Source organism: Mus caroli, chromosome 17 (assembly GCF_900094665.2).
Source record: "Mus caroli chromosome 17, CAROLI_EIJ_v1.1, whole genome shotgun sequence".
Lineage (NCBI taxonomy): Eukaryota > Metazoa > Chordata > Mammalia > Rodentia > Muridae > Mus > Mus caroli.
This window is the reverse complement of record NC_034586.1, coordinates 32,319,128-32,335,414: the sequence shown is the minus strand read 5'-3', so window position 1 is coordinate 32,335,414 and position 16,287 is coordinate 32,319,128. Positions and strand designations below refer to the sequence as shown.

The 16,287-nt window shown below is 50.9% G+C and overlaps 1 protein-coding gene and 1 pseudogene across 2 annotated transcripts; one reads left to right on the top strand and one right to left on the bottom strand.

The window, feature by feature from the left end:
- The first annotated feature begins 972 nt into the window (after positions 1 to 972).
- LOC110312332 lies at positions 973 to 1,167 on the top strand (annotated as a pseudogene).
- Positions 1,168 to 6,079: 4,912 nt separating this feature from the next.
- Cdsn (corneodesmosin) lies at positions 6,080 to 10,989 on the bottom strand. Of its 2 annotated transcripts, XM_021149916.1 has the most exons (3): positions 10,905 to 10,989; positions 7,900 to 8,350; positions 6,080 to 7,797 (listed from the first exon to the last, which is right to left on the bottom strand). In XM_021149916.1, the coding sequence occupies exons 1-3, from the start codon at positions 10,987 to 10,989 to the stop codon at positions 6,720 to 6,722; spliced, it is 1,614 nt and encodes a 537-aa protein (XP_021005575.1). In that variant the 3' UTR covers positions 6,080 to 6,719. The 2 variants fall into 2 exon arrangements, with proteins under 2 accessions (XP_021005575.1, XP_021005574.1); XM_021149915.1 differs by having other exon boundaries at positions 6,080 to 8,350.
- Positions 10,990 to 16,287: the final 5,298 nt, after the last annotated feature.

Here is a 16,287-nt window from a genome sequence, read left to right as displayed (position 1 = left end):
GAGAAACAGCAAGCATTTGGGGAACACCACTAGGGAGGTAATAGGCCAGCATGTAGAAAAGTAGATTAGGGATTGCAACCAACACCACCCCAATAATTGTCAAAGCCAAATAAAATAACCATATTCTGAGTCTCATTTATTTGTAAACTAGTCGGGGATAAACTGAAATTGGCTGTGCTACAGTTTCTGACCTCTTGGCTCCCTTCTCCCTCCTTCCAAGCCCCACACAGTAGGTCTTCCCACACTGTATCATCTGGCTTCCTCTGCTGCCTCCCAAACTCACAATTTGAAACACTGTGTTTATATTGGACCCACCCAGATAATCCTGGATAATCCCTTTATAGTAAAGTCAGATGACTAACAACCTGAGCTGAATCAAGAGCGTTGTTTCCCTTCGCTGAGTGATACAATGTATCCGTACATTCCAGGGATTAGCATGGTGACATCTTTGTAATGGTGGGGGTGGAAGCAGGTGTCAGATGTATCCACAGAATGTAAGAAACAGAGGGCCAGGAATATGGCTTGGCAGTTTAAAGTAATTGTTGCTTTTTGGTTGGTTGTTTTTTTTTTGTTTTTCGAGACAGGATTTCTCTGTGTAGCCCTCGCTGTTCTGGAACTCTGTCTGTAGACTAGGCTGTCCTTGAACTCAGAGATTCTCCAACCTTTGGCTCCCAGGTGCTGGGATGGAAGGCGTGCACCACCACCATCAGCTGAGTAGTTACTGTTTTTGCAGAGGACCAGGGTTTGATTCTCAGCAACCGTCTCCTAACTAACAACCTCCCTTAACTCCAGTTCCATGAGATCCGATGCCCTCTTCTGGTGTCCATGGGTACCAGACATGGACAAGGTGCATAGACATACATACAGGAAAAATAACTCATACTCATAAATTGTCAATCTAAAAAAAGTGTCATCAGGTGGATATAAGAAATTCTCAGAGGATCAGGGTCTGGTGAAGGGGCTGGAGGCGCCATGTCAGGCTGGGAAGGTGGCAAAAAGAAGCCCCTGAAACAGCCCAAGAAGCAGGCCAAGGAGATGGACGAGGAAGATAAAGCTTTCAAGCAGAAACAAAAGGAGGAACAGAAGAAACTCGAGGAGCTAAAAGCCAAGGGTGCCTGGCAGGGCCCCCTGGCCACAGGTGGAATTCAGAAATCTGGCAAAAAGTAAGCTGTTCCTCACATCTGGGGTGATGGTGACCCCCCTCTTCCATTCCTATTTAAACATCTGGATACCCTGCCATAGCACCTTCGCCACCTACAGCTAGAATGAAGTGTTATCTTGTAACCTGTCAAACATCTGGATTCCCTGTCATCACATCTTTGCCATGTAATAGCTAGAATGAAATGTTATCCTGAAGCCTGTTGTACATTGTAATAAACTTTTGTAAAAAAAAAAAAATGAATAAAGTAAATAATGCAATGGCGCGCTGTCTCTAGTGTTCAGCAGTTCCTACCTCAGCTGTGAATTTAAAGTGAACTCAGTCAGGAATCCCACTAGAGCCTACTATTCCATCTTCATTGTACTCTGAATTCTGTATCACTTTGAATTAAACCAACTCCTTTAAAAACCTAAAAAAAAAAAAAAAAAAAAATGCTCAGAGCACCCACGGAGAAGGGCATTTAAACACTGCTCTCAAATGACCATGACTTCAACCTTGTTGCAAGGGTGACAGGAGCTCATTAAGGATTGGTCAGGTTTTAAACACAGATGCTGTGGCTTACACATGCCTTGAGAGTGTTCCTCATGAGTCTCCAGTGTGGGGCTATTGAGAGATGCAGGACCTTTAAGAGGTGAGTCTATTGGAGGTAGGTAAGTCACTGGGTAGATTAGTGGGGACTTGTTGGCATGCACGAGTTATTGCCGTGGGAAAGGGTTGCTACTGGAGTGAGTCTTGCTGGCTCTGTCGGCCTCAGGTCTATAGTTTCGACTTCTTGGAGGCTGAAGTTGGAGAGTGACAAGTTCAAGCCCAACCTGGGCTACAGGGTGAGTTCAAAGGCAGCCTCAGCAGCACAGTGAGAGCCTGTCTGTCTCCAAAGAAAAAGGTTTAAAGGGGGAGAAAGGACACCGGCGTGATGGTCCATGGCTCGGGACACCTTGCTGCTCTTGCAGAGGCCTAGAGTTCAGTTCCTGGCATCCCCATGGAAAAGGTCACAACCAGCTCTTGGGGATCTGATGCTCTCTTCCAATCTCCTCAGGTATCCACGCTCATAATGCATATGCCCAAACACATATTAATACTAATACTCTTTAAAGTTTTGGGGGGGTTGTTTTTGGTTTTAGATTTTTATTTTTTATTTATTTATTTATTTTTTTAGAGCTGAGGACGAATCCAGGGCCTTGTGCTTGCTAGGCAAGTGCTCTACCACTGAGCTAAAACCCCAACCCTTTGTTTTCGGGTTTTTTTTATAGAGCAAGGGGCTGGAAAGGTGGCCTAGCAAACAGTTAGGAGCACTGACTGCTCTTCCAGAGGTCCTGAGTTCAAATCCCAGCAACCACATGGTGGCTCACAACCATCTGTAATGGGATCTGATGTCCTCTTCTGGTGTGTCTGGAGACAGCTACAATGTACTTACATATAATGAATCAATCTAAAACACAAACACACACACACACACACAATAGAATGCTTGCCTGTCATACAATAATTCAGTCCCCACCACTTTGAAAAATAAATTAATAAACAGCCAGGTATGGTGGCACACACCTTTGATCCTGTACTCCTGAGGCAGATACAGGCAGTTCTCTGTAAGTTAGAAGCCAGCGTGATCTATACAGCAAGTTTCAGGACAGCCAGGACCACATAAAAAGACCCGGTCTCGAAAAACAACCAACAGTGAAGCCAGCATCCTGCTCTGCCATGTGACCTCTCCTCAGTTCCTCCATGATGCTCAGAACTGGGCAGATGCTAGACCCATGCTCTTGAACTTGACCTGTGAGCTAAATTGACCTCTATTGGTACACATTCCTAGGTCTCGGGTGTTTTATTATAGCAACAGAAAGTGAGCCCATGCAAATGTATGTGAGGGGCTGGGGTGGGGGAGTGGCTCAGTTGCTACAGTCCCCGCCTGGCAAGCAGGAAGCCCTGCACCCAGCTCCTGCACCCCGTAAGACTGTACGCCGTGGTGCACACCTGTAATCGCAACACTCAAGAGGTAGAGGCAGGAGGATCAGGAGCTCTGAGTCACCCTTGTTGTCCTAGTTAGGGTTTCTATTGCTGTGATGAGACACCGTGACCAAAGAAAAGGACAGGGTTTGCTTGGCTCACACTTGCACGTCACTGTTCATCACCAAAGGAAGTCAGGTCAGAAACTCAAGCAGGATAGGACCCTGAAGGCAGGAGCTGGTTCAGAAGCCGTGAGGGCTGCTGCTGACTGGTCTGCTCAGCCTACGTTCTTATAGAACCCAGGACCGCCAGCTCAGGGACGGCATCGTTCATATGGGTCCTCTCCCATTGATTTCCAGTTTAAAAATGACCTGCCGGCTTGCCTTCGGGTCCATCTTATGGAGGCACTTTCTCAATGAAGGCTCCTCCTCCCTGCTCTCTTGAACTTGGGTGAAACTGACATAAGACTAGCCAGGACACTCAGCTTCATCGTGAGCTCAAGATCAGACTGAGCTACATTTAATCTTGTCTCAAAAATTAAATATATATATGTGTATGTGTGTGTGTGTTAGTCAGGGGTTGTATTCCTGCACAAAACATCATGGCCAAGAGGCAAGTTGGGGAAGAAAGGGTTTATTCAGCTTTCACTTCCACATTGCTATTCATCACCAAAGGAAGTCAGGACAGGAACTCACACGGGAAAGGAACTTGGAGGCAGGAGCTGATGCAGAGGCCATGGAGGGATGTTCTTTACTGGCTTGCTTCCCCTGGCTTGCTCAGCCTGCTCTCTTCTAGAACCCAGGACCACCAGCCCAGGGATGGCACCACCCACCATGGACCCTCCCACCCTTGATCACTGATTGAGAAAATGCCTTACAGCTGGATCTCATGAAGGCATTTCCTCAAGGGAGGATCCTTTCTCTGTGATAACTCCAGCTTGTGTCAAGTTGACACACAAAGCCAGCCAGTACAGTGTGTCTTTGACATTTTTTTAGTAAGAGGAGCTTATTGTTGTTTTATAATACTGGGACTTGAGCCCACATCCTCAGGCATGCTAGGTGAGCCCTCTACCACTAAGCTATGCCCCACCCTTCCCCCTGTTTGAAATAAGATCTGACGAAGCCTTCAGCTCATTCTGTATCCCAGGCTGGCTTCAAACTTGTCATTTTCCTGCTTCAAGTTTCCAAATAGCTGGGGTTACAGGCCTATACCACTAGGCACACTTAACAAAAAGTGTTTAGTTGCCTTTTTAATTTTTAAAACTAATGATTTTGTGCGTGTAGGACATGTGTGTATGTGTTTGTGCACATGGCACGGCATACATGTGGAGGTACAAAGACAGTTTGTGAAGTTGGTTCTCTCCCTCCAGATTTACAAGGGTTCTGGGGATCAAACTCAGGTTGCCAGCCCTGCGGGGCAAGCTTCTCTACCCACTGATCCATCTTGCTGGCCCTTGACCATGTTTGTTTTCTCAGTGTCCTCTAGAAAGCTGTTGGGTAGGTGTCCCTGGCTGCCTGAGGACACACACTGACTATTGGCTGATTTTTCTAGCTCCACCCCCACCCCATCCTCACCAGCCATCAGTGATAAGCCCTTCCCTGAACTAGCCAGCAGGGAAGCTTAAAGCTTAGTTCCCGGTTTTGAGGTGACATATACCAACTGCGCCCAATTTTGGTTTTGTTATCTTGAGACAGGGTCTTGCTATGTAGCTCTGGCTCTCTTGGAGCTTTGTAGACCAGGCTAGCCTCGAACACACAGATGCTTACCTGCCTCTGCCTCCCAAGTGCTGGGATTAGAGGCATGTGCCACCATGCTTGCTTTGGCTTTGTCCACATGTTTAACGTGAACTGTACCAGAGACTAGAGGAGTCCCATGTAAATTTCAGCTTCTCCTGAGTTTCTCATCCTTGGAGACTCTGAGGGCTGTGCCTCCTGGCACTGTCTGGACCAACGACTCTTTAAATATATATATTTATAAATTATATATATATATGTATACATATACATACACATATATATATAATTTCATGTATATGAGTAAACCACTGTAGCTGTCTTCAGACACACCAAAAGAGGGCATCAGGTCCCATTACAGATGGTTGTGAGCTACCATGTGGTTGCTGGGATTTGAACTCAGGACCTCTGGAAGGCAGTCAGTGCTCTTAACCTCTGAGCCATCCAGCAGATCAGTGACTCCTTAGTAGACCTTGAAGCCTGACTTAGATCCCAGGGCATCTGTGGTCAGTTCAGGGTGAAGCCACTGTGTACTCAGCACCTTCTCTCTCCTTCCTAACGGGAGGGGGAAGGGCCGGACATGAGGGCAGAAGTGAGCCTTGTGCATGGAACGAGGATCTTCCTAGAGGGACACACACACCCTTCTGTCCTTCCCAGGCTAGCGTCTGCCACAGTGCTCTCACCACAGAGCTTGGGCTGAGGAGGTGACACTGTGGCTTTGTCTATCACAGAACCTCATTAAGTAGGCCGGTGAGTCACCTCTCACGCTAGGATGTTTTCTCTCCCCACCCCCAGCTCCCAGAACACCCAGGCTCCTGCTCAGTCGTCAGGAATCTTGCCTGGCCTGGTCCAGCGTCCCAGAAACTCAAGATCGGCATTATGGCCTCTCAGAGATGTCGGAGTTTAGAAGGTGAGGCTCACTCATGGAGAAGGCTAGGCGGGAGAGGAGAGAATGAGGGCTTTTTGGAGGGAAGGGAGGACTTCAGTGTCCGTGGGGAGCACAGAGGGGACAAATTTCTTGGAGGTGAGACATGGAGAGGAAGGATCTGGACAGCAGGCAACTCGGTTGTCAGCTCAGTCAATATTTATTGTTTTCCTTCTCCGTGGGAGGAGGGGTAATATAGGAAACACTGAGCCAAGTTATGAATGGAAATGGGAGACGTGAGCCCTCTAGAGGCACGGGAGGTGTACTACCCAGGTACTAAGAGACCTTGGACCCCAAGAAGGCAAATAGTCTGCACAAAGTTCACAAAGTTTATTGAGCCCTGTCTAGGATCCAGAGGGAGCTGGGAGTCTGTGCCAGATTCTGAGGATGCTCTGGGGTACACACACACAGAGTAACATCTGTGCTTTGGGTGAAGCACAACCAGGCAGAAACTGACATGGAGAGCTGGGGAGGGGGAGGCACAGGTGTGCTGGAAATGGGTCTTGGTAGGGTGTGGTGAGACTCATGATGAATGGTGGGAACCCAACAATTTAGAGGGCTGGCTGAACGGATGGTGGGGGAGTCGCTGAGACATGCAGTTTGGTTCTCAGGCGATGGATTGGACTTTGCCTTATTTGGCAAACGGGCAGAGGCATGCTTGACTTATCCAGGCACCCAAGGTTGAGGTGTGCGTTCGAGGACTTCCCAGTCAAAAAAAGTGCGTTTTAAGGCAGGTAATCGGACAGAGAGAACACCCCAGCAGCATGGTGCAGAAGCACCAGGAAAGGACGAGGAGGATGGAGTCCACCATTTGGAGTGTTGAATAAAGTCAAGAGCATCATCTGGCTAACCGCAGCATGTGAGGCAGCTCTCCCGGGAGGAGGGCAGGAAACTGGGCCCCTGGACGTCTTCCAGTTGGGAGGTGACTGGCAATTGGAAAATAGCTGGCATGCGTGACTTAAGACTTCTCAAGTGGTTCTCCCTGTGGCTCTCCCTGTGGCAGAGAAACTTTGGGATCCATTAACTGGGGCCCCAAAGGCTTCACTTGGGTCAGAATGTTGCGGATGGAACGGCAGGGCACTCTTCCAGGGCTGTTGAGGCCACAGAGCTTGACACCCACGGAGGGGACAGGCTGAGGAGAGCCATTCAGACCCCCATTCAACGGGGAGGAGGGAACAGAAAGGCAGGGGTAACCCGAAGAGGTAGATTTGCTGCCGCAGGGCTGAAGGACGATTTTGCCAGAGGAGAGAGAGGAGCTTCCCCCACTGATGGAGCCGGTGCCTGGTGAGGAGCAAGGCCCCTGGGAAGGACCACCGCTGCAGGGGTGGTAGGAGGTACTGGAGCTGCTGGAGGTGATTTGAATTCTCGTACCCGAGCAAGGCCCCTTAGAGCTGACAGAGCCAGTGCCACAGGGCTGAACACCGCCAGAGCCCACGGGCTGGAACACAACGCCCACTGGGTAGCCACTGGAACTGGAAGAGCCACGGCTGGGGATGATGGGGTTGCTAGAGAAGTACTTGCCCTCAGACACTGGGGGCCCAGCTGCAAAGGAGGGGGCCCCTGGCGAGCCCCTGATAGGGTTGTCCTTGGTGAAGTAGCCCACGGGGTAGATTTTACCCCCACTGTAGGTCATGCCTGGGACCAGATAACTGTTGGCAGAGCCACCCACCACCTCATAGCCGCCATAGGGTTTCTGGACAGAGGTGATGGGAGGGCAGGGCTTACCTGCGGGGCCTCCATTGCTACAGGGCATGCCTTGAAACCCAGGGCCACCAGAGCCATGTTGCTCCACCACCACCACTACAGGTCTCTGGCCACCGGATACGGTGTGGGTGCCAGAGATGTAGGGCCCCGAGTGTGTGATGACAGGCCCCCCGCTGCAGGGAGAGTCGGGCACGTTGGAGCTACAGGGCCGCAGGTTGGAGCTGCTGCTCTGGGAAGTGTACGAGCCTCCAGACTGAGAAGTGCCTGAGCCTCCAGACTGAGAAGTGCCTGATGTCTTGTCACCGGTTGGTAGAGCAGAGCCACTTCCGGGTCTGTCCCGACTGCTTCCTGAACTTCCGGACTGAGAACTGCTGCTTACCCATTGAGAACTGCTGCTTACCCATCTTCCTGACTGAGAGCCGCTGCTTCCTGACTGAGAGCCGCTGCTTCCTGACTGAGAGCCGCTGCTTCCTGTCTGAGAGCCACTGCTTCCTGTCTGATAGCCACTGCTTCCTGACTGAGAGCTACTACTTCCTGTCTGAGAGCTGCTGCTTCCTGTCTGAGATCCACTGCCTCCTGGCTGGGAGCCGCCAGAGCCATAAGAGTAGCTACTCTGGGAATACCCTGTTCCTGGTTTATATATCAAGGATCCTGAAGAACTTCCCTGGGAGCTGCTGGATCCACCATGGCTGCTGAAACTGCTGGATCCACCTTGGCTGCTGAAACTGCTGGATCCACCTTGGCTGCTGAAACTGCTGGATCCACCTTGGCTGCTGATGCTGTTGGAGCCAGTCTTTCCAATGAGACAAGGGTCATTTGGAGAGGTGATCCTCGTGGGGTCCTTACAGGGGTCCGAGAGGGTCCCAATGCTCTTAGCCAAGATTCCTGGGGATGAGAGCAGTGATCTGTAAATATCTCTCACTCACCCATCAGCCCCATCTCCGTCATCTGCCCAATATCTCCCAAGAGGAAACCAGGCAAATTTGGAGGGAGAGAAAGGAAAACCTGGCTATTGTCTTTGAAGGTGTCTTTGAAGGATCAGGGACGTCTCATTGTCCAAGCAAGTTGGGGGATGAGCTTTTCGAAGAGCTCAAACTTTTCCAAGAAAAACAGATGCTGAAACTCTGAGGAGGTAGGCATTGAAGGAGTACCCTTCATAGTAGGCAAGGGAGCGAATAAGTCAGAAACGAGACAGAGTGTGGAGGCTGAAGCTATGGGGCAGGGCGGTCTGAGGCCATCGTGGGTCAGACCATAGAACCAAACGTAAGAACAGAGAGGCTGAGCAGGGTTTGGGGGCACTGGCTTAGCATGTGCAAGGCCCTAGATGTGATGGGGAAGGCCCTAGATGTGATGGGGAAGGGTGCTGAGCCAGGAAAGAAGATTATGACCCCAGGAAAAGATAATGCTAATGCAGAGGTGCCAGCTCCCAGAGAGGAGCACACTTACTTAGCTGATACTCAACCACCAGCTCCCTAGTGAGAGTCCAGACTGCATGAGGGGTGGCATCCCTGCTTCCTGTCCCAAGTGTGGCCATTCCAGTAAATCAGGGTGGGGGCCAGGATGTGGGGGCACTCACCTGTTGCTTCAGAACCTGCCAGTACCAGTGTGACAGGACACTGCACCCTGAGCCACCCATGTTCTCACTGTTCCAACCCAGGGACAGAAGCATGAAACCTCCAAAACACATGACCACTATCAACCCCACCCCCACCCCCCGCCCGGTATTCATACTGCAGTGCCTGCTGCCCCCATTTCCCTCCACATTGAAGACTCTTGCTACTTTGGATCATCTTTAGGGCTATCCTCCACTAACTCTCTGCTCCCAGCCGCATGTTCCTCTTCCCTCAGTCTGTCTGCACAGCTCTCATCTCAGTCAGTGCCTTCTGCCCACCCCAACCCCTTCAGAGCTACACATTAGCAAGTGACTAGCCTTTTCAGGTTTATATATTCAGTAAGGCAAAGTCGGCCACACCTTCCTACAGGCCACTGTGAAGACCATGTGACATCTCTCTGGACCATATATGAAAACAGCAAACTAGACATCACAGTTCATAATCAATACTCGTGCAAGAGCAGTCCACCAGCAGCCAGACGGCTACCACCGGCCACTTCCCCAACCCCATCTCAAAAAGAAAAGCTCTGAATGCTGAATGGTGGTAGCACAAGCCTTTAATCCCAGCACTTGGGACACAGAGGCAGGGTCTTGGATCTCTGGTCTCTGAGTTCAAGGCCAGCCTGGTCTACAGAGAAAGTTTCAGAATAATCAGAACTACACACAGGAGGAGGAGGAGAAGAGAAGAAAAGAAAGAAAGGAAAGCAGGCAGGCCCTGGTTTACCCCCACAACAAACCCTTCCCTTGCCTCTGTCCCTCTAACCTTAACACAGGCCACAAGCCACCCAACCTGGGCTCAGATTCCTGGATACCCTGCCTCTACATGCAATCTAAAGCCAGTTACCTTCCAGATCCTCAGCTGCAGAGTGGAAACAGCCAGCAGAGTCTACCATGCATATTTCAAAATGCTAATGTATTTAGAGTGCCAGCTACAAGGCTCTGGGCTAAGGGTGATACATGCCTGTAATCCTAGCTCTCAGGAGGCTGAGTTGGAGGTGAGGCTGGGCTACAAAGCAAGACCTTGTGTCAAAAAAAGAAGAAAAAGAAAGAAAGAAAAGGAAAAGAGAGAAAGAAAACAAAAAGGACCAAAGATCCTAGATCACTTAGCAAGCATGAGGCCTGGGGCTTCACTTCCAGAACCTCGGTAAAAAATAAACAGAAGAAAATAAATAAGTAGCCGGACGTGATGGCACACGCCTTTAATCCCAGCACTTGGGAGGCAGAGGCAGGTGGATTTCTGAGTTCAAGGCCAGCCTGGTCTACAGAATGAGTTCCAGGTCAGCCAGAGCTACACAGAGAAACCCTGTCTCAAAAAACAAAGCAAAACAAACAAAAAAAAAAAAGAAAGAAAAGAAATAAATACATGCAAGTTGATCTAACTAAAATGCGTGTAAAGGAGAGCTCTGAAAATGGTAGCAATTGTTACTTCTGTAAAATGAGCTGACTGTCTCTTCAGGTGGTCATATATAGCCACCTAGAACTTTGGCAGTGTCACATGCATCATTTGCGTCAGAAACTGAAGCTAGATGATATTAAACCCCCCTATAGGTTTCAGAAACAAGCTCAGAATGGCTTGGAGGATGGCCTGGCTGCAGAACACCCACCTGCTCAGCCACTGTGGGGCAAAGAACAAAAGAATTTGCCTGCAGTGACCACAGAGAGGGAGCCAGCAAAGATGAGGAGTAGTCCCAGATAGAAAGGTCAGAGTCTAGACCCCTACCTATGCCCTTGTTAGGGCCCTGTGCTCCAGACACTGGATCCCTCTAGCATCCCTGCCCCATGGTCTGTATCCCATACTGTCCCCCTCCCAAGGCCCCAGACTCCTACCTGGCAGAATAAGACCGGCCATCAGCAATGCCATCAGCCCGTGCCCTCCCACACGCCCCATCAGGGGTGCCCGAGAGGAACCCATTGTGCACAGTGTGGCCTCCTGACTGACAGAAGCTCATGGGCACCGGGACCTTTATGCCGGGCTGGACATTCTCTGGGCAGGAGTCACTGTGGGGAGGAGGAGGGGTGGAGGGGGAGGCTGCCTGAGGGAAGTTGGTGTGGCAGGAGAAGCTGAGGCAATCCGGTGTCACATCTGCCTACTCAGCAGAAGAGGTGACTGCAGTGCAGGGGACCTGGAGCCACTGGGCACTAGCCCCTACCCCAGCTGGCCTTCCTTAGCTCTCCATTGCCTAACCCAGAACCAGGTGCTCTGCCCCCGGGCCACCTCCTGGAAGCTGGCCACTCTCGCCCAGGGACCCAGTCACCCTGCTCTTCCCTCCCTGGCTTGCCCAAGGCCCAAGCTCCCAGTGTCCCTCCATCGAAGAAGAGTAGACAGCACAGCTTTCCCTCCTGGCCCCTGAGAAGCACCCTGCCTGCCCCTGCTCAGCCTACTATACAATACAACTCCACGGGGGCTCACACGATAGCTCCTATCAGCTTGGTTCCCTGGGATTCCATGCCTCAGCCTTCTCCTGCTTCAGATCTGAAGACCAGCGCCCCACTCCAGACTCCCCTAAAGCCACCAAACACCAGCCTGCCACAGGCCTATTCAATTGTCCCATTACCAAGCAAGCCTTTTTTTTCCTTTCAGAAACTGGGCATCCATACACTGAAAACCTGAGGGCTCTTTTCTGGGGGCTATTGGGTCAGCGGGGAGAGGGAGTATTAGGTACCAGAGCTTGGACCAGGGAGAGGTCTGGGTTGGGACCCCTGTCATAGCTGAGCCTCGGTGACTCACAGGCCACTCACAGTCCCCGTCCCATGGTAGTGACCCAGACTAAGGAGGATGAGCAAGAGGCCAATGAGGCTAATTGGGAAGGTGGTGGCCAGGCTGCCCATTAGCCTGCTCCTCCTCAGCCTAGATGGGCAAACCGAAAGCATCTGAGGCTTGTGCCTGAGTAGGATAAAGGACAGCCAGACCAGATCCTGGGTCCCTGGAGAACAGAAGGACAGAGCCGGACCCACTAAGAGGAACATCGTTTCCCCTGACCTGATGTCCTTCCCTCCTCCTGCAGTGCAGGCCCCACCCCAGCCAATTGCTCACTTGTATTGTGGGAGTATCAGTTTCAGAGGAAGGGCCCCGAGTTTCCCTTGCTCAGCCCCTCCTTCTTTCCAAACGTCCATCTCTTCACAAGGTATCTCTGTCCCTCCAGACCTTGGGTTGGTCCCTCCCGCTCTCCCTGCCCTGCCCCGATCTGAGCCATGTGGTAGTAAATGTGGCCTTGTGTCAGTACTGTCTGACACCCCAGCTCTCCCTGTGCCACACAGGACAAAAGCACTTCAAACGGTCGATGTAAGCCACTGAGTTCTTGTTTTATTTAAGTTTAAGTCTAAAAGACCATATGCAGGCTGGAGAGATGGCTCATCGGTTAAGAGCACTGACTGCTCTTCCAGAGGTTCTGAGTTCAATTCCCTGCAGCCACATGGTAGCTCACAACCATCTGTAATGGGGATCTGATGCCCTCCTCTGGTGTGTCTGAGGACAGCTACAATGTACTCAGATAAATAAAACAAATAAATTGAGAGAGAGAGAGACACAGAGAGAGAGAGAGACAGAGAGAGAGTGAGAGCCGCTGCTCAGCACTGTCTAGCCCTTCACTTCTCATTGGTGCCTAGAGGAGAGGATGGAAGGGGAAGAGGTCCAGGGAGCACCACAGAGAGTAGAAACCAGAACAACAAGCCCTGAGATGGGTAGTGGACGGTTTTATGTATAAAAAACTACATGCGTGTAGTTCCTGAAAAGGCCAGAAGAGGGTGTTGGCTGACCCTGGGACTGGAGTTACAGATGGTTGTTAGCCTGTGTGGAAAGTGCCGGGAATCAAACCCAGGTCCTCTGGAAGAGCAGTCAGTGCTCTTCGCTGCGGAACCATCTCTCTAGCCCACTGGAATTATTTTAAATATTGACTGCTTTCAAAGGCCCAAAGGATCAAACATGAGATGATCAGAGAGAATAAATTAAACAGGACCAGAATGCGGTCCCCTGCAGCGTGGCTCCCTGGCTGGAGCTCTCGGTTCCTCTCGCCTGTGTATTCCCTTTGGAAAGGCAAGGCAGACATTCACTCTCAGCCCTCACCCCGAGACAGGGATAGTGGAGAGGATGCTCTTTCTGGAGCCTGCGAAGTCTCCTCAGCCCCTCCCTAGACTCTCAGGCCCCAGCTAGGATCTGGGGAAGGAGTGGGGCCGAGGCAGGGTGAGGAGTGGCGGGAACAAGACAGGGAAAGGAGCCTTTGTGGTCTGAGAATGTGGGTATCCCCAAATGGGTGGAGAAAAAACAAACCGCTTTCCAGCACAGCTTCCCTGGAGCCTCAGAGTAGGCACCGTCTTGTTTTCTTCTTCACATTCCTCCCTGTTGCCGTCAGACCTTGGCCAACACAGCCAGGCTGGGGGAGGCACAGTCTCTCTCGGCCTCACGCCAGCTCCCAGCCACCCACGCAGTCACGTTCCTCACCCAGCCTCTCTCCTCCTGTCTTCTCTGTCCACCCTCTTCCCATCCTTCACCGCCCTGCCCATATCTGGGACCTGGAAGCCTCAATCTGTTCTCTGTGTTAGTACTGAAAGCTTGTCTGTTCCCCCTTATCCAGTCTCCCTCCCTCCCTGTCCATCATCCACAGTCTAAAAATAGTACATGGAAGAGGGTGGAGGGATGGCTCAGTGGTTAAGAGCACTGGCTGCTCACCCATAAGGAGCTCACAAATCCAACTCCAGGTCCTGGCGCACCCACATGATGCACTTACACATAAGGGCAAAACATCAATACACATTCATTAAGTAAATATTTCTAAAAAATAGTAACAATGCGGTAAATTGCAGAAATAAGCAATTTGTTGATCTGTGAATAACTCAATACAGTATATCATTATACTTGTCAGCTTAACTGTTTATCTTTTATTGGGTCTAATTCATAAATTAACCTTACCATAGTGTACAGAGGATGTTTGAGGCTACCTCAGGTATCATTACGCTCTTGGCTTGTACCCTACGCAGATAAAGGAGCTGCTATTCTAGGCCAGGTCTCTCCCTGTCACCATAAACCCTGTCAACCCAGGCTGCAAAATCCTAAAACCAGTGGGGATCAGAAGTTGAGGCAAGGGGTGTTAACTGAGTGACTGCACAGGCCAGGGTTACCTCTGGAGGCTGCTGGCTGGCAGAGGGAGACTCACTGGGTGCTCTGTCCGAGCGTGAGTGCTTAGTGGATTGATTGTGTAAGAAACTGGGAAGTGCAGAGCAATCCCTTCCCCAGAGGAAACCCAAAGTCAAAGCAAGAGCCTTCGGATGGGTAAAATTTCCACAGAAGGGGGTCTTTGTAGGCGCAGGCTTAGGCTGGGGAGAAGGAAGTGAATGACAAAGAGGAAAGGCTGAAGAGCCTTCCTGTGTAAGGACAGTTGGAGAGAGGTTGTCCTTAGCTCCTCCCTTCTCTCCCTGAGTCCTCAAGAAGAAGGTGACAGCCCTGGCCCCCTCCCACTGGGCATGTCCTCAGGGCTGTTTTTCCTGTAGTGGGGATGGGCGGCCCTGACCAAGAGCACTGAGGGACAGAATTTGTCTGTGTGTTCAGTCCCTACCAGACTAGGCCCCCTGTGACAGAAATCTCTCTCAGCTTCACTCATCCCTGGGAGCACTCTGCAGATATCTACAGTTTCTACCTTACAGAAGACAACCAGCTTTCTTCACTCTCTCCTCACAACCTGTCTGGCTCCCAAACACAAAGAACATTTCCGTAGGACCTCAGACTCTGGCACAGTGAGCGACAGATGTGTGTACCTGAATTGCCAGTACTCATCCTTGGGGGCACATGGTGATGTGGGGTGCATGTATTACATACATGTTCGTGTGTGTGTGTGTGTGTGTGTGTGTGTCCGAACAAATGCACACGGAAGCCACTGGTCTACATTGAGCATCTTCTCAGTTACCATCTACCTTTTAAATCTGTTCTTTGCAGTCAAGGTCTCTCACTGGCCTGGAGCTCACTCATTGGCCAGGCTGGCTGGATCCACCTGCCTACACCTCCCCAGACCCTGGAATACAGGCTTTTGTGTAGCTGCTATGGATTCAGACACAGGTTCTCAAGCTTGCCAGGCAAGCACCTTACTGACAGCCATCTCCGAGGCCAGTGGTCGGTGGTCAGTGGTGTTTTTTGGATTGTGGGTTGTATCCAAGCCACACTGCCTCTTGAGGCTTCCTCAAGGTTATACAGCACCTCTCTCTGGGTCTTATGCCTGCCTGCCTGCCTGATGCCCCTCCCCTTCCTGCCAAATGCAAAGCCCCAAGAAGTGCTAAGGGGGACCTCCAGGGGCGCCATGCTGGTGAGCAGAGCACAGATACCAGGCTTGGTTATTGACTCCCTACTGGGCCTCAGTCTGTGCTGCCCTCATTCCTCCCAGGTGATTGACTCCCCTAGGCCACTCTTCTCCCCTTGTGGATTATATTTTCCCCCAAGGGAAGCAACATGTCTCTGACACACAGCAATGCTCACATGGCTGCATTGAGGGTATACAGGCTTTCTCCTGAACCATGAAATGGTCAGATGCTGGGCTGGGATAGGGCAGTGCCCAGTATTGGAAATGCCCTAGGGGCTCCGATGGGTAACGCATTGCCCCTGGCTGGGAGTCACACTCTGAGAGCATCTATCCTACATTCTTCCCTCAGAAGGTTCTAGAGTGTGAGCTGTTATGAAATCTACTTCACTTTTCTGCCCCTCAACTCCTACCATCTGTTTCCTCCAGGTCTTCCCTCGTGAGCCTAACCTGTCAAGATTCCATTTTCCACACTGCCCATACCTGTCCCTCTCTTAGCCGCTCACTGATCCCTCCAGGGGACCCAAGTGAGAATAGGATCAGAGACAAATGCATCTTCAGGCTTGAATTCTGAAAGGAAAATTTGGTGAATGGGGGCCCCATGCACCAGGCTTCCTGCACCTGGACTCTTCTTCCTTCATACCACTCTCCCCAAAGCAGCACAGAGCCACCTGAGGGACAGTCATGTTCCTTGAGCTCAATACATGGCCCTATTTAAGTGACATCTAATTTAGCCACCACCCCTCTCATCCTGTGAAGAGACACAGAAAGAGGGTGTGACTCGCTCTCGGATTAACAAACTATTTTCCTCTTGTCTGCTTTGTGGCACACGTGCCAGGGAAACCAATGCTCATCACCTGCCAATCAGCACGCCTATTAAGTAGTCATTCTTCCATTGTGCCCCGGAATGCTTTTTAATTGGTCATCCA

What these genes read in the sequence shown, in the direction of transcription:
- Cdsn (XM_021149915.1), bottom strand. Translation starts at nt 10,989, where the DNA reads ATGGGTTCCTCTCGGGCACCCCTGATGGGGCGTGTGGGAGGGCACGGG. An exon ending in GGCCGGTCTTATTCTGCCAG is followed by an intron (nt 8,351 to 10,904) that starts GTAGGAGTCTGG and finishes TCTCATCCCCAG; the next exon opens with GAATCTTGGCTAAGAGCATT.